At 31.6% G+C, this 27,464-nt stretch overlaps 4 protein-coding genes across 5 annotated transcripts; all 4 read left to right on the top strand.

Annotated features, from left to right (window-relative positions):
* Positions 1-203: 203 nt before the first annotated feature.
* Positions 204-2,667, top strand: LOC124839064 (rac-like GTP-binding protein RAC1). 2 transcript variants are annotated; one of them, XM_047314805.2, is made up of 8 exons: positions 204-312; positions 440-633; positions 989-1,076; positions 1,167-1,276; positions 1,392-1,455; positions 1,962-2,026; positions 2,144-2,209; positions 2,296-2,667. In XM_047314805.2, the coding sequence occupies exons 2-8, from the start codon at positions 535-537 to the stop codon at positions 2,395-2,397; spliced, it is 594 nt and encodes a 197-aa protein (XP_047170761.1). In that variant the 5' UTR covers positions 204-312; positions 440-534; the 3' UTR covers positions 2,398-2,667. The 2 variants fall into 2 exon arrangements, with proteins under 2 accessions (XP_047170761.1, XP_047170760.1); XM_047314804.2 differs by lacking the exon at positions 204-312 and having other exon boundaries at positions 319-633.
* Positions 2,668-4,161: 1,494 nt separating this feature from the next.
* LOC124839080 (uncharacterized) lies at positions 4,162-7,151 on the top strand. The gene is made up of 6 exons (XM_047314823.2): positions 4,162-4,499; positions 4,887-5,021; positions 5,310-5,385; positions 5,639-5,733; positions 6,489-6,656; positions 6,745-7,151. The coding sequence occupies exons 1-6, from the start codon at positions 4,235-4,237 to the stop codon at positions 6,909-6,911; spliced, it is 906 nt and encodes a 301-aa protein (XP_047170779.1). The 5' UTR covers positions 4,162-4,234; the 3' UTR covers positions 6,912-7,151.
* Positions 7,152-10,711: 3,560 nt separating this feature from the next.
* Positions 10,712-16,575, top strand: LOC124839058 (RING/FYVE/PHD zinc finger superfamily protein). Its single transcript, XM_047314797.2, has 10 exons — positions 10,712-11,801; positions 12,868-12,954; positions 13,052-13,183; positions 13,946-14,077; positions 14,435-14,500; positions 14,589-14,699; positions 14,954-15,043; positions 15,156-15,186; positions 16,035-16,105; positions 16,197-16,575. The coding sequence occupies exons 1-10, from the start codon at positions 10,914-10,916 to the stop codon at positions 16,272-16,274; spliced, it is 1,686 nt and encodes a 561-aa protein (XP_047170753.1). The 5' UTR covers positions 10,712-10,913; the 3' UTR covers positions 16,275-16,575.
* A 4,442-nt stretch (positions 16,576-21,017) lies between these two features.
* Positions 21,018-27,010, top strand: LOC124839062 (GDSL esterase/lipase EXL3-like). The gene is made up of 5 exons (XM_047314802.2): positions 21,018-21,604; positions 25,904-26,034; positions 26,116-26,349; positions 26,457-26,712; positions 26,807-27,010. The coding sequence occupies exons 1-5, from the start codon at positions 21,328-21,330 to the stop codon at positions 26,995-26,997; spliced, it is 1,089 nt and encodes a 362-aa protein (XP_047170758.1). The 5' UTR covers positions 21,018-21,327; the 3' UTR covers positions 26,998-27,010.
* The last annotated feature ends 454 nt before the right edge of the window (positions 27,011-27,464 follow it).

Raw genomic sequence — 27,464 nt, forward strand, 5'->3', positions numbered from 1 at the left:
TAATTCTAATTACAACTTTTCAATAAAAAAAAACACATTATTGTTTCATGAATAAATACAAATTTTGAGTTAATTAATAAGTTAGAAAACAAGTATTTTTCATACTTATCACCTATTTCATTTATACGAAAGCAAAGTATGCATATTGTAAGTTGAAATCTTAACTTTTTAAAACACAATTTTCCTTGAAATATCGATTTTTCAAATTTGAGATTTTTTTCTTAAATATGAAAGTGTAATAATGATCCATTTCAAATACTAACTGCCAAATTGTCTTTTGTGCTGTGGTGTGGCTCAATCGCAGTAGTTATAGTCCGTGTTTACAACCTTTTCTTTTCCCCCTTCTCTTTTTTCTTTATTTCTTTTGAATTTGATTCTGCAAAGTTCAGTTCAATTCAATATAATTTTCCCTCTTTTCCCTCTACGTTTGTGTTTGCAGTTGCATATAACGATTAGGGTTCATGCTACACTGACCTTGGTTTCGGTGTTTCAAGTTCAGACACATTCTTGTCTGCGTACATCATTCCTCTGAAAATGAGTGCATCCAGATTCATAAAGTGCGTCACCGTCGGTGACGGCGCTGTCGGCAAAACCTGCATGTTGATCTCCTACACCAGCAACACTTTCCCCACGGTTGCTTTCTTTCTACTTTGCTCTTTCACTCTCTCTCTCTCTCTCTGAACTGTAACTATTTGAAGTTCAAATTGGAGATATATTGGGTGGATTTGTAGTTTCCAAGTAGAGTTTGAGTTGGTCACCTACTTTCCTGATATGGAGATTCAATATACTGTCATCGTTATTGTTATTTTGAAGCATCCTTAAAAACCAATCGAGTGCTTCGCAGTTATTTAATACTGTCTGTTACTCTCATTAACATATGGTCTTTGTTCTGTTTGGTGTTTATCCTTTCCAATTGATTTTAGTTTTCTTCTTCGATGAGTTATGCTATGGCTTTCTGATTTCACCGTTTTTCATATCATGATGACAGGACTACGTGCCCACCGTGTTTGACAATTTCAGTGCCAATGTTGATGTGGATGGAAGCACCGTAAACCTGGGTTTGTGGGATACTGCTGGTAACATGGCTACTAACTCAGTTTATGTAGAATTGAGTGTTGTTTTCTGCATTTTTTATTTTTTTTGGTTTAACATATTGTTTGATTTAGGTCAGGAGGATTATAATAGACTGAGACCCTTGAGCTATCGAGGAGCTGACGTTTTTATACTTGCCTTTTCTCTCATAAGCAAGGCTAGCTATGAAAATATTGCTAAGAAGGTTTGTTTCTTTTCTTTCATGTGAAAAATTCGGTTAAGATGCTTTCCATTTAAATCAATTTGTTCACTTATTATAATATAACTGATGAAGTTGTTCTTTTTATTTCTTCTGTCAGTGGATCCCTGAACTAAGACATTACGCCCCTGGTGTTCCAATAATTCTCGTCGGAACCAAGTTAGGTAAGCATTTAACTCCACCCTTCGTTGAATGGATTGCCATAGGCTATTGTTTAACCACTATGATCATGTTACTGTTAGAGCTTCCTGCTTAGCTTTATTTAAAGGCTCTGTTAGTTTTCCTTTTTCAACGTCAAAGGACGCGTCGTATCAGTTTATTTATTACCCAATCACATCATGTATATTCTAATTTGTTGGATTTTTTGGTGACATTTGCTTCTTAGTTTCGTTATTCTTGTAACGACTTAGAGTATGAAATGTTTTTTTTGTGTGAATTCTAATTTGATTTGTTCTGTGTGAAGAAACGGAAATCAGTACAGTGTTCATAAAACTTTTATGTAACTTTTTTATTGATGGAACATAACAAACGTGGCAATTTCTCCTCTTGCTATGATAGTAATTCACAGTTAAATTTCTACGTGTGGTGAATGGTGCTTTTAACAGTTTTGGCCAATCCATATCTTGAGTTGGAATGATTTGACAACTAAAAATGCATGATTTGTCTGCAGATCTTCGGGATGATAAGCATTTTTTTATGGATCACCCTGGTGCTGTTCCAATCACTACAGCACAGGTAAGATATATAACAAATTTTCCTAATCCCCCATCTTTTGATAGAGGGGGAGGTACGAGTTCTTGATTCAGAAATAAGATTGATCCCCCGTTGATATTTGTTTTCACTTGGTTGAAGGGAGAAGAATTGAGAAAGCTGATTGGTGCTCCAGCCTACATTGAGTGTAGTTCAAAAACACAACAGGTGAACTTTCTATCTTTTGCTAAAATATTTTGTAGCGATTTTTTCTGTCTTAATACACAGATTGTCATGTACTCTTGGGATGGCAGAATGTGAAAGCTGTCTTTGACGCTGCCATCAAAGTGGTTCTCCAACCACCAAAGCAAAAGAAAAAGAAGAGGAAGGCTCAGAAAGCTTGCTCCATATTATGATCGAGAATCAGAAATTAATATTAGGCAGTGATTGTCTGACCGACTCTTACTGCTGCATCTCATCAATTTGTATTATTTTGTTCCTTGTCCCCCTTCTGAAGCGAGCAGGAAGACGTGTACAGTTTGAACTTGCACTGTTTGGATCATCCATCATTTCATATTCTGTAACTGAAATTAACTTAATTATATAACTGTCCGTTTCCTTGTGTCATTTTTTGTTTTTTTGTAAACAAAAGGTGTTTAAGGCTTGTACTTGGGATTTAACTCTCATTTTGATTTTTGTTGCCTTGATATGCAATTTAAAGTAGTTGTACAATAGAAGAGTCGAATTCAAAACATATACGAGGGAGGAGAGTAGAACTAAGTATTACACATATTTTTAATATTTTATAGAATATATATTTAATTAATTCAGTTTTTATTTTAATTATCATATATAATTCATTTTTAAACCTAGGGAAAGTGTAACATTGTTTTTGTTGATTGTATATTTTATAATTAAAATAAAAATATGGTGAATTATGCACACCAACCCAACCAAAAGAGGTGGATTAATATAACATTTTCAATCTGAAAGTCTAAACTAACTTGATTTGTCAAACTTTGAAATGCTAACTACACGAGTCAGGTGGGTCAATTCATCAATTCATTAGAAAAATTTGAATTGAATAATTTGACTAAAGTTTGATACAGTCCAATCAATATTTGATCTATATCAGTTGAGGTCTGATACAATTAGGCCAAAATTTGAAACAACTCAAAACAATAGCTCTTTCATGTTGAAATTAGTCCATCCACATGTTTTTATGTAAAAAATAAAATAATTCAGTTGGTTTCTATTTGATATTAGATTTTCGATAATCGGACAACAAAAAATAGGTGAACTAATATGTTAGTTGAGATATAATGTTTAACCGATATGTTAGCTGAGATATAAAGTTTAACCGATTTTTAATTGGTGGACCAATCCGACTAAACCTGCTTTGGACGGATCAATGTCACGTTTAACTTAAAGAGATCGAATTAACCCATTTTATCATTCTTATTTGTAATGGTTTCTTTTTCACCTAATTTCTTTCCCTTGTCTTTTATTTATTTACAATTGAAGAAAAAAATTAAAAACATAATCTTAAAAATACAAGATATCAAGCTAAATTTAATAAAAGAGAAGTAAGGAGTACATTAATTATTTAGCTATACAATTTTTAACACGTAATAATAATAATATTATTATTATTAGAGATTTTCTAATTGAAATAGAGTAATAAATACACAATTTTAAGATTTCTACAATAAATTTGTTGAAAGAGAAACTAACCAAATGATAGTTCAAATTGTTGTTAAATAGTAGTTATTTTATACTCCTCTCTATGTTTTATGATTGCTGTAAGAATAATAAGAGACTCAATCTTTACTTAAAGAGTTATAAATGTAATTATGATTTTATAATTTTAATAAACTATACATTAAAAAGAGTGTAATTAATGGTGACGATAGATAAAATTAGACGAGAGGGAGTATACGTATATCCCGAAAAACAAACTCCAGTTATTATAGTATAAAAATTAGACTTGACATGTTAACAATTTTTTTATAATAACATTTTGACAAGTCCAGCATGTCATTATTCTATTGGTATTTAAATTTATTTTTTAAAATTTTTTAAAACGAATTAATTACAAATCATCACGTGTAAGTGGTCAAAATATTGTTAAAAAAATATTTTTCCAAAAATTAATGGTAGCTGTTGGAAGAATTAAAACCCTAAACCCTGAAGTTGTATGATATCGGGGCTGTAAAAGAAGTTGTCTGTCTGTGACGGTGATTTGGGTGGAAGATGAGAGGGCTGAACAGAGCAGTGCTTCTAAGCAGAGCCCTTAGAAGCAATTTCACCGCCGTGTCCAGTGCTACTGCCACCCTTCAACGAGCGGTTCCCCATGGCACGATCACCGTGAGAGGCAACAATCCTTCTGTGAATGGGTTTAGATACGTTTCGTCTTCTTCCACTTCTCTGGCTTATGATGCCCAGACCAAGGCCTTCAACCCCAAAGAACTTGTCCTATTTCAGTACCAGGCCTGTCCATTCTGCAATAAGGTTGCAGGTGAATTCCCCTTTTAATTCTCCATTTCTCCCTTTTTTTTCTACTTAGATTTTCAGTCCTTAATCTTAAACACAAAATTAGAAAATTTATCTCTTTTAAATTTTAATACATTTTAATCCTCAAATTTTAAAAATAAATCAATATAGTGTTTTTAACTCAATAACCGGAACAGAATTAGTTCTTTTTCGGCTGTTAAATGGCTTTATTTGACATTTGAGATGCATCAAAAGGTTAAATAGTTTAAACGCTAGAAATAAAAATGTATGAGACATCGACAAATTCTAATGGTAAGTTAGATTTTGAGACTAAAAACATTTCAACCTTGTAATTATCAAGGGTTCAAAATTTCAGAACATAAGTTGCTATTTTATTGGTTTGGTTTTGCAGCGTTTCTGGACTATTACGATATTCCGTTCAAAGTTGTTGAGGTGAATCCCATCAACAAGAAGGAGATCAAATGGTCCGACTACAAGAAAGTGCCCATCCTCACTGTTGACGGTGAACAGATGGTTGATTCTTCAGGTTCTTAAATAACTCTGTTATTAATGTTTTCGTTTATGTGTTCTATGCATTTTAGTAAAACCAATAAAACCAACAGTAGTTGAGACGAGTAATTCGACTCTCCAGTCTCGTAACTATTGCGTAAATTCACTATTGTGGACATTACTTCATTCTACAACCGGTAAATTTGGTGTGAGAGAGATTAATTAAGTGTAAAAGAAAGAAAGAAGTTTCAGATACCTTATGTTGCAACAACAGAAACTGTTAACAAATGTGGTTGTAACTAAACTCGCCTTCCTTTTTTGGCAGACATAATTGATAAGTTGATCAAGAGGATACATCCAGATTATGATCTAAATGCTGAAGAAGAGAAGAAGTGGCGAGAGTATGTTTGCTATCGTCCTTCTCTGATTATTTATTCTAGATTTTTTTATTCTTTACTACATTGTTGCATTGCTATCTTAGTTCTTTGGTAACACAAGGTTACACCTCTGGTGCCCCATTTTTAGGAGTACTGTTTTATTGCATCGTAGCTATTGGTTGTCTTTTTTTGTAATATTTGATGCAAGATTAAGTACCTGTATATATAACCGACTGCTTCCATAGATATGAACATTATGTTGTGACATGTTATATAGGTGGGTGGATAATCACTTGGTGCATGTCTTGTCACCAAATATATATCGAAATGTTCCTGAAGCTCTTGAATCATTTGATTATATCACCACCCAAGGTAAGATTTTGACTAAAAGTCTGTCTATTATAAATTATTATTTTATTTATTTCAAAACACGAAAAGGATAGTTTTACATATTAGCAAACATGATAGTGTGTTGTTTATCGTTGGTTACATCTAACAGATGAACTATAGGCTGATAATGTTTTTATGGCCGACATTGTGCTTCTCCGCATCTCTTTGAGCCATATTTCATTTCTAAAAAAAAAATGGTTGACAAATACTGACCATATTTCATTTCACCTCAATTTTTTGGTGTCATTTTCTGAATATGGAGGAAAATCATTATTGGATCCTGATAAATCTTTGTTATTTTCAGTTACTTGATGCTTATTTGATTAATCTGTATTGACCATAAAATATGTAAAATGAAATGGGTACTAACTTACCCTATTAATGCATGACAGTAAACATACCTCTTGATCCATCAACCTATTTTTCTTCTTCAAATTTAAGTATTCCTTGTTAAATTGTATCCGCATGGCTGTGAATAGTGACACTTATTTAAGGCACACCAACGGAGGGACGGAGGGGAAGCTTTAATTCAATTGCTGTTAAAATATACACTAGGTGTATGCCTTTTGTAAGCCAATGCTTATCAAACCTTTCAAGCCTTATTATTTTAATTATACCTCCTCACTGTTTGCTAACTTTCCTTCTCACTCTCTCCTATTTAACCTCCTCAATTTCTTTTAATCCCTAAGTCTGTTGTGTGATACTATGTAAACAATTTTGTTTCCTTCTACATGCAGGAAATTTCAGTTTTTCTGAGAGGTTAGTGGCAAAGTATGGTGGGGCTGCAGCTATGTATTTTGTGTCAAAGAAATTGAAGAAGAAACACAACATCACCGATGAGCGAGCAGCACTGTATGGAGCTGCCGAACAATGGGTTGATGCTTTGAACGGCCGTAAATTTCTTGGTATGTTCAAATAACTTGATCCAAAACATGCTGGGTATGTAAGTTACCACGAGGACTCAACAAGCTCTTATATTCTTGATTTTTGCAGGTGGGTTGGATCCTAATTTAGCAGATCTTGCTGTGTTTGGTGTTCTGAGACCCATCCGCCATCTCCAGTCAGGTAGAGATATGGTAGAGCACACCAGGATTGGGAAATGGTTTTCTGAAATGGATCGTGCAGTAGGACAGTCTTCTAGGGTGAGTGAGCACAGCTAGAAAAACTGGAGGAGTAAGTTTTCAGTCAATGAATTGGTTAAGCAATCCCATACGAAGAAATGAAATTAGTTTTATTTTACAGAGTTTGTTGAGTGTTAGTAAACACGACAAACACTTATAATTCATCCTGTGGTTGTAGTGATGTGTGATCACATGCTATTCTGGTAAATCCGGGTATATGTATACAATAAATGTTTATTTGACGCTGCGGCAAGCGCAACAATATCTCTTTTTGCTTCATCTTGTTTAATCATGCAATTATTGGACTGTAAAAATTGACCTTTTTCTTCTAGTTTAGCCTAGTTAGTAAGGATCATGATGATCTACGCTCAAATATTGTCATGGAGAGTGAGATGAGAAACACACGGGTACAGCTGCATGCATACCTCCTAACAGTTAAATTGACCCGTTCCGTCATCCGTACTTACAGTGGTTTCTTTTTCATCTACTTTCTTTCACTTATCTTTTATTTCTTTACAATTCAAGCAAGAACATTAAAGAATTAATCTCAAAAATACAATATATCAACTAAATTTGATAAAAAAAAAGTAGGGACTAAATTAATAATTTAGCTATACAATTTTTTAACACATAATAATTATAATAATAATATTATTATTAGAGATTTTGTAATTGAACGAGAGTAATACATACACAATCCTAAGATTCTACAATAAACTTGTTGAAAGCGAAACTAGCCAAATGGTAGTTCAAATTCTTGTTAAACAGTAGTTATTTTATACTCCTCTCTCTGTATTATGATTGCTGCAAGAATAATAAGAGACTCAATCTTTACTAAAAGAGTTATAATTGTTACAATAAAACAATAAAGATCTTGAAGCGTGTAGATCTCTAAAAAAGAATGAAATAAATCCAGAATATTAGAAGAAAAATAAGAAGAAAAGAGAAAGAATGAAACCAAGAGAAGAAAGAAGGATTTTTGATGATGTGTTTTTGAGTAAATGAAATGCTTTATTTATAGAGTTGGTGAACCAAGCCCAAAATCCAAAATACCTGCCAAAATATCAGCTAGAAAAAATGATTTTTTTAATAAATTAAAACGTTGCAACCTAAAAAGCAATGTTCCAACGCTTCTTGTAGAACATGCAAAATCAAACCCAAGATATTTTGCAATATCAGTATAACGGTACTCTTTTTATAACAATCTCCCACATATTGCAAAATATATATACAAACGAAAGAGAAAAGAAATTATTTTGGGTTTCACAAGATGTAATGCATAAGAACTCGTATAACAAGCTATATGAACAAGTCTTAGATCAAGAAACTTAACACACAATGTAGTTGGTATAGCAAGCTATATGAACCAAAGACACTTGAGTGTGTTAGAGGTTTATTAATCACAGTACATCCCCACAATCCTTGCTGTTATCGATGTGATGCGCTTACTAGGCCATGCGCGTACCCGGTATTCATGAGTGCTCTAAAGATCATGCCAATATCTCATGCAAGCAGTCCTACTTGACACTCATATAGGTGATTTCATCAAGTGCATGCTGCAAATCATATAACACCCATAAGGGATATGAAGATCATTAAAAACTTTGTTTAAGTACAAAGTTTAACCTCTCAATAATGCAATCTCTAGCACTTTCGCACACACCATAGGAATGAACATATTTGATTTAAAATCAAATTAGTACTATCAGAACTAACAAATGACTTGTTTTTACCCATATGAACCTTATTCATGGGATCTCCAATCACAAAGGTTGAGTTATCTTGTTTGTTTGCTAGTGGCTTAAATCTCATTCTCCTCAATGTTTCTAAGGTCATATTTCTTCCCAAGGATTTTGTCATAGGATCTGCTAAATTTCATTCTGACTTCACATAGTCAATGAAAATAGTTTCATTCTTTAACTACTGCTTCACCAAATTGTGTCTCAATAGAATATGTTTATTCTTTCCATTATAAGGATCATGATGATCTATGCTCGATTATTGTCATGGAGATTGAGATAAGAAACACACACAAACAAACACAACAGTACAGGATAAAGCATCTTTGGAATTTTTTAGCTTGATTTACATTTTTATGTATATGACCCATGACTCGAATTTTTCATGGGTAATATGTGACTATTATGTTACAAAAATTAAATAGAATATCGTAGCATGCAAATCTACGAGTAAATGGGTCCAAAAGTCTATGCTAAAAATTCTTGTTTCATATTAGAAAAGGAGATAATATTATACAGAAAAAACTCAATGGGTTGTATGAGAACAAATCACTCACTACTAATCTACAAAGTACGAGATTTTTTATTGGAGGGAAAATAAATTCTGCCTCCAAACCTAAAATAATGGAGCTTTAAACTAAAAGAGCAGGACATGGGTCGGTGGAATTAAGCTGTAAGCACTATGTTAAGGTTTATATATCTTATAATTAAAATATATATTATTATTTTTTACGTATTACAAATTGAGTAAGATATGATATAATAAAAAGTTTAATTAAGATATCAATAAAAGTGTCAAATTAAGTTATGGCCATGATTAATTCTAATTCGCCTATTTGTATAAGATCACTAAATGAAAGTGAGAAAAACAGGAGTCGAAACCCAATTGAAAATATAATTAGAAAACATTCAAATTGAAAAAAAATCATTTAAATCTTAAGAAATATTGTTTAAAGAGTGAAATTGATAAAATAATTATTTAATTTGAAATTTTTTATTTAAAAGATAAAATTAGAAAACAAATATAGAAAAAATATTTTATATATTAACACAGGTATTATCACGTCTATATATATATATATATATATTAAATTTGTATTGTAATATATAAAAAGCGGATGGATTAAGTTAATATATATAAAAAAGTTAATATATAAGGGAAAAAATAGGATAATAAAAATTATTTGAATAATAACAATAAAAAAAGAAAAAAAATAAAATTTTTATACAAAATTTTCCAAAATAATAATAATAGTAAAAACTATAAATATAATAATAATAAAAAAGTAACAGTTTTGTACAAAATATTTCAAAAACAACAATTATTTCTAAAAAATCGTTAACAATTATATTTTTCTACAAAGTCAGTTAATAATAATATTATAAAAAGAAAAATAAAAATAAAAACTGTTACACAAAGTGGTATTTATCATTTGATATAGATATAAATAAACTATCAACTCACATAAAAAAATGGTTAGACAGGTTATATTTCTCTTTAGTAAGATTGGACCAATTACTCCTATCTATCATTATATAAAAACAATTTATCTTTTTTCTCTATATATTTATTTTCTATTTTAATAAATAATTATTTTTTAAACTAAAATAATTAACTTACTAATTTTATCTTTCAAATAATTATTTTTTCAATTTTATTATTTTACATGCATTTTCATTAGTATATATGAAAAAAAGTTTTGTATAGTAACACTTTGATCATGTCTGCATGTTTTTGGTATCATGGTTTTGGGCATACTATGAACAATTTTTTGTTCTAGTTTTGGTATTATAGTTCATTGGCTCGTTACTTGTCATATAATCTAAATTGGGATAAAGAATGTTAGCAACCTTCCTTTTACCTCTTTCATGTGAATGTTATTAATTTACATACTTCACACGTTACTTTTTTTAGTTAGACATTTTCTGTTATTATATCAGAATATTATAGATATAGATAATGATATATTATATTTTTAAAAAGATAGGGAGTAAATAGCAAATAAAGTGATAAAAATAATTTTGTATTGAGCAACAAACCCATGGAGTTGGCCCAATAATTAGTTTCCACTATTTATTTACAGTATTCCTCTCTTTCTCTTTCCCATAGCCCAGTGAAGGACATTGCGCAGCACCCAAGTTACTTCTACAGCATCGTTCAAACCTCTTCACATATTCTATTCTCCTTTTCCAAACCCTTCTCAGAGAGTCTTTAGAATCGATCAATTCAATCAATCATCGCGATCTTCTACCTCACACTTCTCAAGAACCCTAATCCCAATTTAACCAGCTGCAATTAACGATGCAGCAAGGAGATTTCACCTCTGTTCCTCCGTATTATCAATTTTCTCATCCCCAAAACCCCATCCCCAACCCCAATCCCAACCCTTCCGATCCTAACACCAACAACCTCTACGCTTCTGCACCTCCCTTCACCCCCAATTACGCTCCTTCAGATTACACCAGCTATCATCCTTCTTACCCTCAAAATCCGGATCCTATTCCACCAACTGCTCCTCCTTCTTTTGCTCCCTCTTCCTCCAACCCTAATTTCAACTCGCACTTCGAATCAAACCCTTCCTACCAACAACCACAACAACAGCCCTATTTCCCACCATACGATCAGCATCAAACACATCCCAATTACGCCCCTCCCAACCCCAATCCCGCTCCCTCCCTATACAACTCTGCTCCCTACAGCTACACCGGAGGCTCCTCCGTTCCGCCTATTCCGACCTACGAACCAGCCGCCTACGAGCCTCCCGTGAGGCCTGATCACGGCGGCGGATATTTAGACGACAGTTACGGAGGCAGCTTCAACAATCGGAGTCGTTCTGAGTTGGGATCGGATTATTATGGAAAGAGCGGTGGTAATTCGAGGTACGAAGGTGGCGGAGGCGGCAGTGATGATGGCTACGGAGATGGGGTGTATGCTTATCAGGGAGGGAAGGTGGAACCCTATGGGGCACGTGGCACGGCGCCGAAATCATCGACTTGGGCGTCGTTTGATGATTACGGGAGGTCCATCAGTTTCCCCTCGCATAAGGAATCTTCTGGTGGGGGTAAGATTGTGAAAGCTGTGCCCAAGGTTGATACCCATGAAGACGTTAAAGGCGGTGGTGTGCAAAAGTTTCGAGTCAAGTTATTGGCGGAAAGTGGAGGTCAGAGCACCATGGATGTTCTCTGTCAGGTGCAAAAATTACAGCTAGAGTCATATGTTATGGTTGTGTGTTTTATTCTGTTGGTTTTTGCTTCAATATCACATATTGATTGGACTAAATCTGACTTGTTCATGTTCAATGTTCATTGAAAGTCTAATTAACTTTAATCAAACAGTTAACTAAATTGTTTCCTTTGTTCTGTTATTGTAAAAATTAGTCAGGCTTGGGGCTAGGGGTAGGCATGTGGCATAGGACATGGGTTTTGGGATAGCATTTTGCATATTTTTTTAAAGATAGCTACAATATTAAATATGTATCATTTATCTGATTGTTATAGTATTTTGTCTTTTTTTTTGTGGAATTTGAAATAACAATTGCAAAATGTTGTAATGACTAAGATTGCCGTGACAGTACTTTAATGCTAAATAAAATTAAACTTTACATAAATGGTCAGATCATATATAAAAGTTCACAAAAACAAATTCGAAAGTTAAACATTTTAAAATGGAGCTAATTTCTTCAAATAATTTGTGTCTTAATAAAATACTATCACTTCAGGATCAATGAAGAGCCCAAATTCATTAATTTCAAATTCATTGACCTTTTTTTGTGACTCGAGAGTTAATGGTTTATCTGAATCTATTCAAAATAGGGTTTATGACATAAAATCATAAATTCGTAAGAGTTTAAGACTTAACTTTAGAGTTTGATAACCATAACGAGCTGTGCTTCATCTGTATTTTAATTAGGCTAATTAAGGGTCTGGATCATCTAGTTTATGACCTTGACCCAAAAGTAGTAATTTCTGTCCAAAAGGGTTTGCTGTTATATACTTTGCCAAAAGATTACTTCCTTTTCCTTTGAATATGATACCCTCTCTCTTTCTCATTGTAGATTCTCTGTTCTTTCTTTGTACTGGTCAAGAAACCAACAAATTTTTGTCATGCCTATGTATCCATAACTCTCCTCGTTTTTTACTTACTGTTACTGCAAATTTATTATTGTTAAATTCCTGCGTTTATGTGTTTGTAAAAAATGTTATTCACACTAGCTTATTGCTGCTGACCTGAACTCTGTCAACCTTTGTCTGCTCAGATTGGTTTGGATGGCATTCGTATGCTGGATCCAAATACCAGCCGGACATTGAGGATTTATCCTCTTGAGAATATAACAAGATGTGATGTGAGCTTCTTCATTTCTTAAGAAAACTTCAATACATCCATGAAATTAGTTTTGCATGTCAATTTCATTATAATATTTTGTTAATTGTAATGTGCAGAGAGTCGATTCGTCCACCTTTGCATTTTGGTCAAAAAGCCCTGTGGATATTGAGCCAAGACGAATCAGATTGCAATCTAACAGTTATACCACCAACACACTCTTGGATACAGTGACTGCTGCAACAATACAGGTATTCAATATTTTCAACTTTCTCTTCTAATAATTGTTCATGTTTTTTATGATAAATTTGGGTAGAAAATGTTTTCTTTCAAAAAAAATTGTGGGAAGACGCTGTCTCCTTCCTTTAAAAGGTTACCTGGAGATATTTGTTTTTTTTAATTTAAAATTGCTTGCCTAGTTTGAGTTACTGTTAGATATGTCCAGAAATGACGGAACTTGGAGAACAAGCTGAGTTATATGTACCTTACTGTAGTACTGCCTGAAAAAACAAATTAGGGCTTATATGTGAAAGGTAGATGAACGAGAATAGAAAGATATAGATGGCCCAATCAGCTTCTAAACTGCCTGATAAACGTTAGCTTATCGTACTTTTCATCCCCTGGTTAGTGCTGATAACATAGCAGTGCGAACAAACTGATTTCTATTGAATGAATCTAGGAAGCAGCCTTCTTGTTGAACTTATTTTAGCATTTATTTGTTTAATATAAATAATAAATAATTTAATATACATGTAGAAATTTTGTAGTCTTATCTTCCTATCCACTGTCTCAGTATAGCAGTTCTGGAGTCAGCTGCTGAACACTTCTACCTGTGATTTTGATTGTTGGCAATTAATCTATTTTTAAACTCTCTGGTTTTCTAGTTAACTAGCTGATCGCCTTGCTTTTTCTTGGTGGTTTTGGCTCCTTGTCAACAATTAAATTGTTTTAAATAGTGGGATCTGTTTTTTCTTTATGTCTTGATTGCCCTTCTTTTCTTTTTCATAATACAGTTCAAAGAAATGGGTGGAAGCCGAAGGCCTTCTGAGCCTGTGAAAACAAATGAACAGACTCAAGAAAGAAAGAAAGGTTTTGGCGATTGGATGAATCTGATTAAACCCGCCAATGAAGAAAAGGATCATTGGGTAAATGCAATCTTTTTGGTTTCTGTGTCATTATATCTCTTCCTGTCTTGAAAATTGGATTCTAAGGTTTTAGAAGAAATGTTTTCTTTCAAACACTTTTCATTTTTCCAAGGAGGCAGTGTTCTGCTAGTAGATGATTGTGATTGTTTGAACATGTTTTGTTGCTTCAATTGGTATTTTAGTGGACTTTATGTTTAAATGTTAATTTTTTTTTCACTCCTTCAAAGTTTTGGGAATTTGATTTAATTTTAATGAAAATTAATTGACCAAACATGTTAACTTGCTTCTGTTGGATTGTGATCTTTGTTAAAAAATTTTCAAAATTTGAGCTGCTCACCAGTTTTTATTTTTGTTTAGGTTCCAGATGAGGCTGTAACAAAATGTACAGCATGTGGCACTGATTTTGGGGCTTTTATTCGCAAGGTTGATTTTCCTGTTTGTGTTTCTCAACCAATGTTTTCTGTTTTGTTTGCTCTGTTGCTAATCCCATGATCCTCTGTGCTTCTAACAGCACCACTGTAGGAACTGTGGTGATATTTTCTGTGACAAATGTACACATGGTAGAATTGCTCTAACTGCTGAAGAGAATGCACAGCCTGTGCGAGTTTGTGATCGGTGCATGGTATGTGTAATATTTACTGTAAGAGATAGTAAACATAGGGATACTGTTTTGGAATATGTTCTTGTTTTGTATCTGCTGACATTGTAGCCCTATTAAATGGGATATCCAAGTAGGGACTTTACCCCTATCCGCCCACTGTCAATGGGCCTTTTCCATACCTCTTTTCTGTTACTCTGTCAATTAAATTAGTGCCTGAACCGTTGAAACTGAAGAAGTGATGTTGTATAGTTAAATATAGTTCCATTCCTGTATAGGGAGAAGTTTCTCTGCGGATAACTAGTGCTAGGGAGTCATCAAGTAAACCTACGTTGCAGAGTCATGAGGATCTTGCCAGGAAACTTCAGGTAAATAAATCATTGGGACAATAAAACATTTGTTTTTGTGTTGTTTTTATTGCCAGTGGAAGGCTATAATTCTATGAATTTCTTGAGTAATATTGTTGGTATGTCTTGGCAGGAGGAGCTGGAGAGAAATCGAAAGACATCAGGTACTGTAATGAGTTCAATTTTGGTAGTTTGGGTTAGCCATATTTGTAACTAAACTTGGAAGGTGATATTTTGCGCTTAATTGACAAAAAGATGCAAACCAGCTCCTAGAAAAAAGGGGGTCTAAAATGTTGGGCGTTGTAGTTGCATGTGAAAAAACTAACGAATTTGCAAATCCCGTAATTATGAGAGATAATTGTTTCCTGTCTACCTGATTACTTGTAATAAAAACAGAATGTCATCGATAAAAAGTAATTTAATGTAGACTTTCAACACTCACGCTCCGCTGGCTTGATCATGTTTTACATGGGCAGCTTGCCAATCATGTAATCAAAGTGTTTCTTCGCGAACCCCTTGCTTGCTTAGAATGCCTGCTACCTGATATGTGGTGAGAATGTCTCCTACCAGATCGAAGTGTTTCTTATAGAAGTAATTTTAGATACTTAGAGCAGAAGTTTTCCTATAGTCAATTCCATAAGCTTCAGGCAACAAACCCCTTTGTAACCAGCCTTGCCTTGTAATATAAAAAGTCCATGTGAAAAGGAAATAACGAATTTGCAAATCCTATATTGGAAAGAAATCAAACAGTTTCCTAATTGCAAAATAATCTATTTCTACCTCTGATTACTTGCAATAAAAGCAGAATATTTGCAATAAATGGAATGATATAAGTTAATTGATGTAGACTTTCAGCAATTACTGTATACATTTTCTATTTTTTTTTTCATGACTTAAAGAAGGCAGGTTTGAGACAATATGTCGTGTGGGCAATATAGTTTAGATGACTGTAATTTCTGTTGTTGTGACTCTTAAAATGATCTCTTGAGCTGTTAAGTGGTCTGGTTTGTAGGTTCCAAGTCTGATGGATCTGCAAGGCGGATGAAGGAAGTTGCATGTCCTATTTGCACTGTCCACCTGCAGGTTTGAATCTAGTGACCATAGCCCTATCTTTTCTCATATACGCACATCATTACATCATCTTTATATGGCGCTGTTTTGGGCGTTATTTCAGGTTCAGGTGCCCAGCTCGGGTTCAGAGACCATTGAGTGTGGAGTGTGCCAGCACCCATTTCTTGTGAGTGCTCATTGAGTTCAGATAAACATTTGTGCGGATGAAGTTGTCTATATGCTTGTCAAGTTTAAAATTCATTTGTTTCGCGGACCTATCTATTTCACGATTATAATTACTGCGGTTGCCTTTTTACTTTTTATCATTGGGTTTGTTGCATTACCTAATTTTACGTGCATCCTTTTTTTTCCTTCTTTTTGTGCTTCAACTTGGTGTGCTTTTTTAGAGTACTTCTCTCCAATTTATTTGACCCCTTGTATAAAATAGACGCTGAACGTATATATAAATGTATAGGTATGTATGGTGAATTCATTCTGGTTTATTCGTTGGTTCAGCTCTGAATATACCTATAGACTATCAGAAGGTTAACATTGTCTGGAATGTTAAGATCAATTCATATATCCTGTATATATCTGATTAAGTGGAATCACAAATTCAATAGAAATAACTATGGGGTGAAAATGGTTTTCAATAAATCTTCCCTTATTTTCATTCCATTCCCAGTGGGGTTCTTGGGAGGAAGAAATGTTTTTAGAGGATAAGTTTATCCTCCGTTACATTATATATCCGTATCACGTTTTTCCTCGAATTCACTACTCTATGTCACAACCCGTGGTTTAAATGGTTTTGATGTACGGCGAAATAAGTGTAGGATCTTTTTAAAAAATATATTAAGCAATTGTCATACTTCAACAGACTGAAGTAAATAAAATTACATTTTATATCATTACTGTGATGAAAATGTAATGATATACGTAACTGATCACAAAAATATACCCCTTGGCTGTGAATATGAATATTCAGTTCATCAAAGACTAACGCACCATCATTTTTGGGGATTCTCAAGGGGGCCTTTTTCTTTAGGATCGAAGCATCTAAAAAGTCTTATTTTGATTTTATATTTTAATTTTTGGAAGTAGCTTTCGTAGTGTCAAGTTTTACTTCCTGTAGTAATGAAAGAATAATTTGTTAAGGAAATTTGTTTCTGTATTGTTCTAGAAATATTTAATGACAAAAAAGTATATTTGAACAATATGCAGAAAAATTTAGGGATATGATTTGAGAGGAAATAGGGATATTTCGGGAAATCAAAATAACCAAAAGCAGAATGGTTGGGCTATTGAAATAGCATGGGCCTTCTGTTTACTGTCTTTAAGTGGGCTGAAATAGTAGTGGGCTTTTCGACCTAAAGGGTTACGGGATAGCAGAGGGACAGGTGAAGAGAATCAAAGGGAGTAAAAGACTAGTGTGTCAACACGTGGGATTACACGTGTAATAATATTGTTTGTAAGTCAACAAAATTTTAATATTGTTCTATCACATTAAATACTTTTATTCATTAATAATTTAGACATGAAAGTGATACACACAGTTTGAAACACTTTTTATAGACTAATCAATATAAGTATCTTATAATATATTAAAATCATAATTAATATTTGTAATCTTAAACTTTTAATAAACAATTTATTTTTCTTCTATCTAAATATATTTTTAAAATATTTTCTATTTTTAAAATATAATAAATGTTTAAAAGTATTTAATGAGTTTTTTTTTACATATATGCATATTTATTACAGACAGTACTTAAGTTTGAAGAACACAAGTGTCAACAAGGGTGTTACTCCCTCCACCCCCACACGTCTCTTCCTCCACCTCCCCAATTTTCTAAAATGCCAATTATATCCTTCTAAAATGACAATTATATCCTCAAAAGTTAAAATTTTTTATTTTTATTATTTTAATATTTTAATTTATTTAAAACTTCTGATTTACTTCCCTCTGCACCTCTTCCTCTCTTCCATTTTCGTTTACCTTTCTCTCTTCCGTTAAGCTTCTTCTCCACCTATAACAAATTCATATTTTAACAAATTCATATTTTAACAAAATTATTACGTTTAAAAACTAACCATATATAACATTTAAAATTATAAATTTAAATATAAATTACTGTAAATAAAATAAACAAATAAAATAAAAACGAAACGTAAAAGGAACACTGCCTCTGGACGAATGACATCCTTCAATGGATGTCAACATCCGTTGAAGGCAAAACGGATGTCGACATCCGTTTTGCCTTAAACGGATGTCGACATCCGTTTTTCCTTAAACGGATGTTGACATCCGTTGAAGGATGTCATCCGTCCATAGGCAGTGTTCCTTTTACGTTTCGTTTTTATTTTACTACGTTTTGTGGCTCATGCAAGGATTATAGGCTTGGATATTAAAAGGATTATTGGAAGTATGGGAAGGATTTAGGGTTTAGGATTATTGGAAGGATTATGACTACGTACCTGGAGAGGAACCACGACAAGGACACTACACCATAAACGCACTGCACCACGTACTGCACCGAGAACAAGAAGAAGATTGTTTGATAATTCTTTTCACGATCACCAAGCTTTGTAGAAAAATATTTTACTCATACAAGAAACTACGTAGGTTATCAGTGAAATATGTTATAAATGAATAAAATTAAAAAACAACAATTTTAAAAATAAAATTTTACTGAGGGGCAAAATAGTAAAGGAAAGGTGGAGGAAGGGGCAAAATAGTAAAGGGGAGGTGGAGGAAAAGATGTGTGGGGGTGGAGGGAGCAACACCCTGTCAACAAACGTACACCTTCTCCGTTTGAATCAGCTGGCCCACTTCCAACTTTGGCCCAAAACAAAAATAACTACTCTCTTCATTACCGTAAAGTACAGTTGGACGAACAGATGAGGAAATTAATATTTCTTCAATTAGTAGGTGAGAATATCAACTTAAACTTATCAATAAATTAAAATCAAAATCAATAATTCTTAATGTGAACTATTTATACCTCAAAAAAAAAATCAATTTATACTATTTTTCTATTACATATTATAAATATATTACGTTTCAAAATTGATATTTTTCTTCCGACTCTTCTATTCGTTCTAGAGACGAGATTTATTTATTAATTAATTTTGTTGTTTTATTTTTTACTTTTTTATTTGACTCGAGTTTATTGAGAATACGAATTAGTTTATACTCAGAATCATCCTCCCAGACAACACACCCTTTTATGAAAAAAAAATAAAAATTCATTGCCAATTTAATTTTTTCATAGTTTATGAAAGAGACGTTGTAACAGAGAAAAAAAAAGGACATAGTAATAGACGAGCTATTGAATGCATAATTGGTGGAATTGAAAGTTTGAATGAAAGAGGTGCTGTATAATAAGATTCAGTAGGCGAGTAAATGAACAAGTTATATGATATAAATATGGAGTCTAAAAATTTCTCTTAAGCTTATTTATTCTTTTATTAAAAATACAAATGATTTCATTATATTATTAAATAGACTGTTAAATTGCTATTTTTTCATTTCATTTTAGTGGATGTAAAAGTATATTTTTCTTCTTTTTATTGTCGCTGAGAATTGTAAATTCAAATCACTCGCAATAAATAAAATTACGCGGGGTTGTAACAATTTTGTAAATATAAATACAAAAGAAAACAAGGTGAGTATGTTATGTTATTACACGCACACACTAAACTGAATATTTATCCATAATATATAAATTAAACAAATATAAATTTCATAGTTTTTTTTAATTTTAATGTTAGAGTAATCAATAAAATAAAATTGCACTAAAACACCGCTGCAAGTATGAGTCAGTAATGCCTTGGCAGCACGGGTCTCTGTCTGTGCTGTTAAATGTTTTTACGATTCTTACCGTAAAGTTTTCCCTACTGAGTAGGGCACCGCTCATTTTAATATTCTTTAGTTTCTATATATAGTTTCACGATTTATTTTTGTTTTAATATTTTTTAGATTTAATTAAATCTGTATATATAGTTTATATAAAAATTGAATTATTAATTAAATTTTTTATTCGGGATGTAAAGAATCGTTGTAGTTCAAAAACTTTCTTGTGTTTAAGTCTCTTAACTATTTGTCTAAACTGTATGGTACATATAGAAGTGTCAGAGTCAAATAAAGGTTTTACCATTTAAATATTAATAGCACAATAAATATTATAGAATAAATTTTTATTACAACGATATAATTATAATTCAATTGTTAATAATAATATTTTATATTAAGTTATTTAATATTAGAATTCATCATTCTGACAGTTAATAAATCGGTTAGATTCTATGATAGTGTAATGACGATGGTTTGTTTGAACAATTTAAACCTTTTACTAATAGTGAATTGTTTGGTATAGGAGAGAGTCATACAATAAGAATAATGATACTTTCACAATATTTTTCTGACAACATTTTAATATCATTTACGTGTTATTTTGTGATTAGTCCAAAATTATTCTACAATCAATAATAATAATAATCATAAACCCTAACATGAATCAATCACAAAAAAAAATAACACGTAAATAATGTTAAAATGTTGTCAATAAAATCACATTAAATTTAAAGAAAAAACTACCATGATTCTATTTAATATAAAGAAGATTTGTTTGAATAAAAAAACAAATATATAACACGAACAAAAAAATAATTAAATTACTAACTAACCTTTTTTAATCTTTTTATTTTTATATTCCAAGTGGAAAAGATTAGGCTGAGAAAAGCGTAGTGAAGTAACATCTACTCTTTTGATTATTCATTTTGAATGCATAACTAGTTTTATCGGCAAAATCTTATGTGAAGTTCTTTCCGTAAGACTCTTCCGAATGGAGTATATTTTTCCCTTTACCCCTCTATTTATGCTTTGTTCACCAACTTGCCAAAGATGATTGACACCAGCTCAGTATTTAATGAACCTCTCATCAATGGAGAGAAAATGTCGACCAGAAACACGAAATTGATAATAATGTATAAACTGAGGCAGTATCAGTTAGTTAGAGATAACTGTTACTTGGCATAAGTTTTGAGGAGGGTTTTGATGTAAATAGAAAAAAATTAGAGAGAGATCATAAATGAAAGGTCCGTGCAGTCAGAAGTTAGATGAAACAATTTTTTGCGTGCAATGAATGAGCTTAAAGCAAGAGGAGATTGTTGCGTGAGACTTGTTTTGTTGTTGGTGCGACAGTCTGAGTAGTTATTTAAATGCAGTAGAAATTAGACTGAGAAGTACCACCGCCATGGATTCTTCTTTAATTCCTTCTTCACTTCTGCTCCGTCGGATGTTACTGTTGTTGATGACGGTCTTTTGCAAAACCAAAGGAGCATTGCAACTTCCACCAAATTTGAAGGTTCCTGCAGTGTTGGTGTTCGGAGATTCGATAATGGACACCGGCAACAACAACAACAACACGCATACGCTTGCAAAGTGCAATTTCCCTCCCTATGGTAGAGACTTCCAAGGAGCCATTCCGACGGGTCGATTCGGTAACGGAAAAGTTCCTTCCGATCTTATAGGTACATTATTCTTTCCTTCTCTATTTCTTTTTATTTAACATTTTCTGATATTTATACTGTTATAAAATCGAATTTATATATCTTTGAAAGTCAGATAACTAATGAATTAGTTCTTAAAGTTAGATAATTAATTAATATTTCCACAATTTCTGTTTTTATAATTAATTTCCATATATTTTAAAATATTTATCCATTTTTTATACATAAAACATTATTTATTATACTTTTATTATTTTAGTTTTTTTTACATAAAACGCATTTTATTTTCTTTTTAATTGTATAAGATGTGAATATGTAAGTTTATTATTATTTAGACATTTTATATTGCAATATTTTATTTGAATTATTATATTATATGTAATGTTTTATCTGGTAATGCAATTGATCATATTAATACTAATAGATGACAAATTTAATTTAATTTTAATTTTTTAAATAAGTTTTTTTCGTGTGCATTTCAATTATTATAATGTTGTAGTGATCAAATATTGTAATTAGAGATATTTTATGTAACATCTTAATTTTGTATATTCTTCAACTATTATAAGATTCATTATATTTCTAATAATACAAATCAATTAACTTAAAAAAACATATAATATATAATAGTAAAATATATACACAGTCATACACTATAAGGAAATATACTACATTAAATCAAAAGCGTGATTTAATCTATACAAAACAAAAAAAAAACGACAAAATGTTCGACTCTAAGCCTTAGTTTCACCACCACCTAAGACATGCTCACGAGAGATATCTTCCTTTACTCATACCATTAAGGTAAAAAAACAACACACAAAAACAAAAAAAGTTGGATATAAGCAAAAGTATAAATGAACATTCATACATTTTAAATCATTAGTATATCAATAATTGTTCAAATCAAACAATACAAAAATAAACTTATCAACTCTAGACTTCAATCATAATAAATATGATGTTTGACACATGGGGAGTTTGTCCAGTGTCTGGTGCAGCAAACCACCCACATCAAACTATCACACACCAAGGTTAATTCGTTAAACATTTATGGTCAATACATGATCATCAGGCTAAGGACCACCTGCTACTCTTCATACACAACCATTATTCTTTACTTGAGATTGAAAGCTACTAAGAGTGTTAGAATCATCCCCCAATCCTGGAGTCCCTCATTCAATACATCACACTACATAACAACAATAAGGATTTCTCCTTGGAATCCCTTTCACAACATACTTAATTCACACTTTCCATTTCATTTGAACATCATCATACATATAACACATACATGAGTACTATTATCCATTCCAACTAGAAAATAATCATGCATCGAATCAATTTATACCCGTCTAAGTCAAATAAAAAATCAGAAAACATAGAAAACAAAGACTACTATGAAACAAGGAGCGTAGTAACAAGAATTAAGCATATTTAGCAAGCAAATAGCAAGTTTCTTCCAATATCAGACAACACACATTTAGATTAACTTCAAGCAAGTATACCACAACACAACAAAATCTTAAACAAGCTGAATCTATAAATCAAACTCAATCATATACTAACTCAGATTATCAAAGCACTAAAATAATATAAAAGAAGTATTTAGCTTCTCTTACCTAATAGAAGACTAAATTGTTTTAGGAAGCCTAAAATAGTTATAAACGTACAGGAAGTCCTATGTACTCCTACGAATCACAAAAACATGATCAGGGTACACCGTTATGACCACTAATTAACAAAGAGTCTTATAAAAGAGTCAAATGCTACATGAAAAACAAATAGAGCTAGCATGCAAGGAAAACAAAATTGACCAAAGGAATTAACAGAAAATCAATTTACTTTGTCTTGATAAACCGATCGGCTAAACTTGAAGATCTCCTAGCGATGATTACTTAAGTGGTCTCCAATCTTTAAACAGATAAATAGGGAACGAGAACTCTTAGAGAAAATTTAAAATATGATAAAAAAAAAGTGAGAAATCATGTATTTTAAAATTATGAAAACCATTTATAAGTAAACTATTCATATTAAAACTCTTTAATATTAAAATAATTCAGTCTTCGCTGTTTTAAACCATTACATTTTTAAACTATCATTTGTTAGGTTTTTATATTTTAACCATTAAACGAATTATCATAGTAAAATTGTGACGTATTTAAAATGTTTATTTTTAATTTTAATTTTTATAAGAAAAATGTAAAATGAATTTGAAGTGACATCTTAAACATTCATTCTTTTAATTACAATTATCCTATTAAGGTTAGTGCATCATAATTAATTTCAAAACAAAAATACAGATACATGTCGTATTATTATTTTATAAAGCATTTTTAAATAACTGAATTAAATTATTTTATAAAGCACTTTTAAATAACTGAATTAATCAGTCATTTTTATAGCAATCGTTTCCTCTGAATTTTTTTTTAATTTAAATATATTACTTGGTTATAAATGAGAGATACACAAGTAATTTACTAGAAATGTTTTTCAATTTTAATTACCAAAATTTTAATCAATCTATTAGCTACACGTGAGAAAAATAGGAATAGTTTCAATTAGTAATTTGAAAGTGTGTATTGCTTTCACTTTAAATAAATCATTAGATAGAAATATTGTAAGATAAGAGATGTAAGATTAATTTATAAATAAAGTTAAGAAAGTAAAAGAGATTGTGAGTTCAACTCTCTTACTCATATTTAAGAATTATATGATTGATTTGATAGATTGATAGATTTAATAAAAGAGACAAGAAAAGTTATGATTCAACTCTTCTATTAACGAATACTAATAAAAACTTGTAAGAACTACACAATTTCATCTCAATTTGAGAATTTATCTTAACCTCATCTTAGTAGTAGGAGGTGTAGGTAAGAATGGGAGAGACTATTGAATTTCAACTTTCGAAAATTGGTTCATTGAGCGTGGCTTGTGATTTGGGAAAATATGGTGTCTTATAAGTTCTAGTTTAAGGAATATATTTTTTGTCGAATATTTGGTGAATGCATCGAAAATTAATATCGTTGAAGTTTGGTCAATGATATAAAATCTAACATTCAGTTTTAAACCCACAATAAAATAATTCAAAAGAGTTTTATTTGAAATTCCTATAGCTTAATTAAGCAAAGTAGTAAACTTTATATAATACTTATCAACTGAGTTTATTTGAGTAACTTAAACATACGAAAACTAGGACATTCATACGAAAAAGAAGTCTGAATTTTCTAATTCAAGAATTTTAAGAAAACCCAACTAAGAATTGAACTAATAAATATAATACATAAGCACTTTGCAACAATGATTAAACATTGTTCATATGAAGTTTTGTAGCAACTAAAAAATTTGTTGCCCTTAAATATGCATTGAAGTGTATTAATATCGTCAAATTTAGAAAAACCAAATTTAACATTTTATATTTGAAATGGTTGATACCATAATTTGAGTTTTTGTTGTGCATTCTTTCATCAATTTGTTCAATGCATATTCAATAATCTCATATCTCATTACATTCTTAGTATTGCAAGATTTATCAACTTCAAAGGTGTTTAATGCGAATGACTACAAGTTGATTTTGTGGGATTAAGTTAGGCTTAAAGTTCACTTCTTGACATAATATCAGAGTCATAGTTGGAACCTTTCCTAGCGAGATTTACATAGGCATTCTGTTTCACTCGTTGTCGAACCACCCATTAGTTCTACTCTCACGATCGAGATGTTTATATCTCGACGTGAAGGGAGTGTGTTAGAAGTCTCACAACGACTAGAGATAAAGCCAAATTATAATATATAAATGGGGTGCAAATCTCATCATACAAACTGATTTTGTGGAGTTGAATTAAGTTTAAAATCCACGTCTTAACATTCATGTCGGAGATAACATTCATGTAGGAAGTAAGCTCTTTCGTATCATTATTCTTTGTTATATGTCAATGAAAACACCAAATATAATGGTTATCAATCATAGCAAAACAAATTCATATAGTAGAAAAATATATTTTCATTTTATTATTAACAATTTAATTCAGTAATCGATTGATAGCAACGTCCATTAAAAGGTAAAAAGCATACAGGAATGAAAAAATATTAATTTTATTCAATGCTCTCACTAATAAATATTAATAACTAATATTATCAATTAAAAAATATTAATTTTACGAGGTTAAAAAGATATCGGAACAGAACAAAATGTTTTTAAAGTGCTGTACAATTGTTTTCTGAGGGTGGAGAAACATAAACGGATAATAAATGAAATTCATTTATATTGAACTTGTTGACGAGAGTGATAAGATTTGTTATTGTTATATGATCACTGATCAGCTGAAGAACTAGGAATTAAGGATCTTCTACCGGCATATTTCGATCCAAATCTCCAACCTAATGATCTCCTCACCGGTGTCTGTTTTGCATCTGGTGGTTCAGGCTACGATCCTCTCACATCTAAAATGGCGGTACGGATACTTTCAGTTTCATTCTTCTCCATCAGCTCTTAAATTTTGGTTGATAACAGAAACATGTATTTTTAATGCCAGACAGCTATATCATTGTCTGGTCAAATAGACATGTTCAAAGACTACATAAGAAAGCTTGAAGGACTTGTCGGGGAGGACAGAACCAACTTCATCCTAGCCAATAGCATTGTCCTTGTGGTGGAAGGCAGCAACGACATTTCCAACACTTACTTTCTGAGTCATGCTAGAGAAGTGCAATATGATATTCCTACTTACACTGACCTAATGGTTAGCTCAGCTTCTAGTTTCTTAAAGGTATGTAGAAAGTTTAACTAATCTCAGAAATTAAAGAATATATGCAATTTTTATTAATTGTGTGGGCAAAATGTACATACATTAATTATTCTCAATATAATTGAAAGGAAATATATCAATTAGGTGCTCGGAGGATAGGAGTATTCAGTGCGCCACCAATTGGATGTGTGCCATTTCAGAGAACGATTTTGGGAGGATTGCTCAGAAAATGTGCAGAAAAGTATAACGAAGCGGCCAAGTTATTCAACAGCAAACTGGCTAAGGAGTTGGCTTCTCTTAACCAGAATTTGCCTAATGCCAGGGTGGTTTACCTTGATGTTTACAACCCTCTACTTGATATCATTGTAAATTACCAAAATTATGGTAATTTCAACTTTCTCCCTTATTATAAAAGAAAATTGTGAAGTAAAAAAAATATAAGAAAAGTTGAATTTATAATTTTGTGATTGCATTGCAGGTTTTAAAGTGGGAGACAGAGGATGTTGTGGTACGGGCAAAATAGAGACTGCAGTGTTCTGCAACTCTTTGGACCCCACGTGCCAGAATGCGGGAGACTACGTTTTTTGGGATGGTTTTCATCCTTCTGAAAGTGTTTACAGAAAGCTCGTACCTCCTATTCTCCATAAATATATGTACCAGTTCATCTGATATCACTTTCTTATTACTTTTATATATATATATATATATATATATATATATATATATATATATATATATATATATATATATATATATATTGTAAGACATGATAATCATTATTCATTTTAATCTATATATACTAATAATATAAAAGAAGTTCAGCACATTATGTTCGGCTTGACTAACTTTCACTTTAATTATATGTCTATTTTTGTCATTAATCTTGGAAACGAAATAAAGATAACTATCTATTTGATAAAGAAAGGCTTTGTATCTTTCTCTTTAACTTCTTTTTAATTATGTATTTTTCTCATGTTTAGATTGGTCTTTTGGATTCATTTATTTTTATGAGTAACTAATTAAATCCATAGCTCTGTGTTTAAACTATCTGTTTCTTAAGTATGTGTTGGATTTATGAATATAATTCATGTGTTCCCCTCCGATTGAGTTTGTTTCATTATTTTTGAGTGATATGT

This window comes from Vigna umbellata, chromosome 2 (assembly GCF_029865625.1).
Source record: "Vigna umbellata cultivar VRB3 chromosome 2, Vumbellata_1.0, whole genome shotgun sequence".
NCBI classification, from domain to species: domain Eukaryota; kingdom Viridiplantae; phylum Streptophyta; class Magnoliopsida; order Fabales; family Fabaceae; genus Vigna; species Vigna umbellata.

Bases quoted from the DNA above. Each gene is read 5' to 3' on its own strand.
- LOC124839064 (XM_047314805.2), top strand. From the start codon at position 535: ATGAGTGCATCCAGATTCATAAAGTGCGTCACCGTCGGTGACGGCGCT. The intron at 1,077-1,166 runs GTAACATGGCTA...TGTTTGATTTAG, and splicing joins GGGTTTGTGGGATACTGCTG to GTCAGGAGGATTATAATAGA. The intron at 2,027-2,143 runs GTAAGATATATA...ACTTGGTTGAAG, and splicing joins TTCCAATCACTACAGCACAG to GGAGAAGAATTGAGAAAGCT.
- LOC124839080 (XM_047314823.2), top strand. From the start codon at position 4,235: ATGAGAGGGCTGAACAGAGCAGTGCTTCTAAGCAGAGCCCTTAGAAGC. The intron at 5,734-6,488 runs GTAAGATTTTGA...TTCTACATGCAG, and splicing joins TGATTATATCACCACCCAAG to GAAATTTCAGTTTTTCTGAG. The intron at 6,657-6,744 runs GTATGTTCAAAT...TGATTTTTGCAG, and splicing joins GAACGGCCGTAAATTTCTTG to GTGGGTTGGATCCTAATTTA.
- LOC124839058 (XM_047314797.2), top strand. From the start codon at position 10,914: ATGCAGCAAGGAGATTTCACCTCTGTTCCTCCGTATTATCAATTTTCT. The intron at 11,802-12,867 runs GTGCAAAAATTA...TTGTCTGCTCAG, and splicing joins CCATGGATGTTCTCTGTCAG to ATTGGTTTGGATGGCATTCG. The intron at 16,106-16,196 runs GTTTGAATCTAG...GCGTTATTTCAG, and splicing joins TTTGCACTGTCCACCTGCAG to GTTCAGGTGCCCAGCTCGGG.
- LOC124839062 (XM_047314802.2), top strand. From the start codon at position 21,328: ATGGATTCTTCTTTAATTCCTTCTTCACTTCTGCTCCGTCGGATGTTA. The intron at 21,605-25,903 runs GTACATTATTCT...ATCACTGATCAG, and splicing joins AGTTCCTTCCGATCTTATAG to CTGAAGAACTAGGAATTAAG. The intron at 26,035-26,115 runs GTACGGATACTT...TTTTAATGCCAG, and splicing joins CTCTCACATCTAAAATGGCG to ACAGCTATATCATTGTCTGG.